Source organism: Aegilops tauschii, chromosome 3 (assembly GCF_002575655.3).
Source record: "Aegilops tauschii subsp. strangulata cultivar AL8/78 chromosome 3, Aet v6.0, whole genome shotgun sequence".
NCBI lineage: Eukaryota > Viridiplantae > Streptophyta > Magnoliopsida > Poales > Poaceae > Aegilops > Aegilops tauschii.
This window is the reverse complement of record NC_053037.3, coordinates 472,397,238-472,400,542: the sequence shown is the minus strand read 5'-3', so window position 1 is coordinate 472,400,542 and position 3,305 is coordinate 472,397,238. Positions and strand designations below refer to the sequence as shown.

The 3,305-nt window shown below is 42.5% G+C and overlaps 1 protein-coding gene across 1 annotated transcript; it reads right to left on the bottom strand.

Moving 5' to 3' along the window:
* Nucleotides 1-245: 245 nt before the first annotated feature.
* Nucleotides 246-1,325, bottom strand: LOC109751488 (BTB/POZ and MATH domain-containing protein 1-like). The gene has a single exon (XM_020310369.1). The coding sequence runs from the start codon at nucleotides 1,323-1,325 to the stop codon at nucleotides 246-248; it is 1,080 nt and encodes a 359-aa protein (XP_020165958.1).
* Between the last annotated feature and the right edge of the window lie 1,980 nt (nucleotides 1,326-3,305).

The window sequence follows — 3,305 nt, the reverse complement described above, 5'->3', positions numbered from 1 at the left end:
CCAAAGGGAATGAACAATTATGATCAAAATTGTAAAACCTAATGTATTATTAACCCAGATCAATCTTAGAGAAACATGTGATATTAGAGAAACAGGAGTACATATAAGGTGATTCATCATTACATCCAAGACACGAGTTTCCAAAAGATCTCCGATAACCAGAGGATAAGGAGAGTTGGTTTCAGGTGGCTACGTACTACCAAGTCATATGTAAGATAACTACATCCAGATAACCCAACATGAGCTTACAGAATCTTGCGAGACTTAGTTGCCCTCTCAAAGATATCAACTATGACAGAAGGACAAGATCGTTTAAGGTGTGTGTAGCCTTTGCTTGCCAGCACAGCATCCATTCTATTCGCCGTGAGGATAAATTGGACACAAGCATTTTTGAGATTGCCGCAATGATGCTGGTCAGCCAGAGCTAATGTCGTCGCCACAGAATCAACGTCGAGACTCCTGCAAAGAATGCCTTCGCAGATTAGCTTCAGTCTTTCCATGGCATACTTATCTGCAGCCACAAGCAAATGCTTGACCATTTCTTTCTGGTCATTGTCGCAGAGGTCAAGCATGGAAGGCAACGAATCAGTGTAGATAAACTGAAGCAACGCCTTGAATACAGCAGGCTGCATATCCTTGACGGTTATCCTCCCTGTTCTTTTGTCGCTCATCGGCCCATAAAGCTCCACCTTGAACACCGGCGACCGCATTGCAAGCACAATCTTGTGGGCAGAAAAAGACTCCCTTTTAACCTTGAAAATTACATCTGCTTCCTCCCCTGATTCTAAGAGTTTCCCAAGATTGTCGTACAGATCAGACGGCGGCACCTGGACCTCGAAGTCCGGCGAGGTCTCCTCCACCTGTGGTTGCCTGACGACAGTGACCTCGCACTTGATCACGAGGCGGTCATCCTCCAGGTACGGTGATGATTCCAAGACTGCCCTCTTCATGAACTTGGGAAGCCCCCAGTCGGGTTGTATGTGGCCGAAAAACATCGGAGCCACCCGATGGATCAACTTGGTGGTGGCCGGGTCCGACGGGACGACCAGACTCATGTCGAAGCCCGCCCTTACGTCGGCCTCCAACGTCAGTAGCTCAAGAAAGACCGAGACGTATTCTTGGTGTTCATACATTTCTCCGTCGGGGTAGAAGACGATGGACCACTCGCAGCTGCCGACAGTGAAGGTGGCGGAGCGGACGGATTCGCCTATGCCAAGGCCCTTGTGCTGGCTGTACCCAGATATCTCGAACGCGTGCCCTCCCCGTGCGGTCCCTAGGCTGGACCTCGATGAAGTCGTGGTAATTGCCCTCTGCGACGATGCCATTGCCGGTGTTTGCGTGGTGGAATTTAGGGCGGCGGCGCGGCGAAGAGGGATTTCCGATTGAAGACGAGGTAGGGCTCGATCTTCACAAAAGTTGAAATCCTAACGCGGCACCCTTTTTCACCCGTGGGCCGTGGCCTTATATGTCGCTCGTCGATCCTTTCTGTTTAAGGAATCCCGTACTGATTCCTAGTCGCCTACGGGCTATGACTAACGGACGGCCCATTACCACGGTTGCTCGCTACACGCTGTAGGTTTGCTCTACTCAGGTTTTCTTTGGGGTTTTTTTCTTTCTTTTTTCGCCGATTTTCTCGGATTTGTTTTCTTCATTTTGCTCTGGTTTGTTTCTTTATTGGTTTTTCGGATTTACTTTCTTTACTCCTTATACTTCGATATCTTTTTGGAGTTTTCTTCGTTTTCTTTGATTCTTTTTGCTTTCCTTTGTTGTTTTTTATCGGTTTTCATTTTTTAACACATGTCCATATTTTTTTTCAGTACACAAATATATTTCTAGAGCACATGTGAAACACATTCGATAGTTTTCAATGCATGACGCACATTTTTAAATACATGTTTTGAATACTTCTTCGAATACATGTTAACATGTTCCAAAGACACGTTGTAATTTTTTAATGGAAATAAATAAAATTAAACTACACAAAGAAATTTACATTGTATTAATTTTTTACGATATTTATTGGAAACAGTTGATTATTTTCTATAAAATGTCGTGAACATTTTTCTTGAAACGCGGGAATATTTTCCATAAAATGTCACATACATTTTGCGATGGTACAAACAATATTTAAATTAATAAAATATTTTACAAAATTGTATACACATTTTTTGAAAATTGAATATATTTATTTTTTAAACGCGTAAATATTTCTTCATCGTAATGAACATTTTTTTGGAAGTTATCAACATTTTTTAAATTCATGGTTTTAAAATATTAAGTAAATTTAAGTTTTTGAAATATATGCATTTGAAATATAAATAAAAGTAAAAAATAGAAAAATAATTGAATTATGTCAACATGATGAGCCACGTCCTACTGGACCGGCCCACCATCAGCGCCGACGGTAGTCGTCTGCCTAGCAGCAAGCGGCACATAGCCACTCCCGCGCCAGGTAACCAATCGCACACCATCTGTGCGATTTGGATCAGCTCAGTGAGGGGCATGTGCTGCCTGTATTTATTTATTTAATTTTCTTTCTTTACTTGTAACTTTTTATGAAATTCTAAAAAAGGTTCATAGAATTTGAAAAAAAATCCATGATTTCCAAAAATGTTCATGTGCTCAAAAATAATTTTGGATGAAAATACAATGTTTATATGTGCTTCTTGTGTGTTGCATGTGTAGTTTGTGCCATACAGTGGACAGTCACTGATATCCCTATTTCTCTAGTTCTATTGATAGTTATCAATGACGGGCCAACTAGGCAGTATGTGATGAAGACGTCATTATTAGCACTAACCGGCCACTTGCGCGTCAGTGATACAATTTGGTCGATCACTGCTATTTAGATTAGTGTGCCGAAATCATTAATTAAGGAGTACTCGTTGCAAAGAACACTTCACTTTCCTAGATCGCGAGAAGTGGCCCGTGCCTCTCGCGAAAGCAAAACCGTGACTCTCGCGAAAGAAAAAAAAACAAAAAAATGCGCATTTTTTTCTTTCCGAGAGGTACGGCCGTGACTCTCGCGAAAGCACAACCGTGCCTCTCGCGGAAGTAAAACCGTGACTCTCGCGAAAAAAAAACATAAAACGCGTTTTATTTTTCCCTTTTCGAGAGGCACGACTGTGACTCTCGCGAAAGCACAACCGTGCCTCTCGCGGAAGCAAAACCGTGACTCTCGCGAAAGAAAAAAAAACAGAAAGCGCGTTTTATTTTTCCCTTTTCGAGAGGCACGACCGTGACTCTCGTAAAAGCACAACCGTGCCTCTCGCGGAAGCAAAACCGTGACTCTCGCGAAAGAAAAA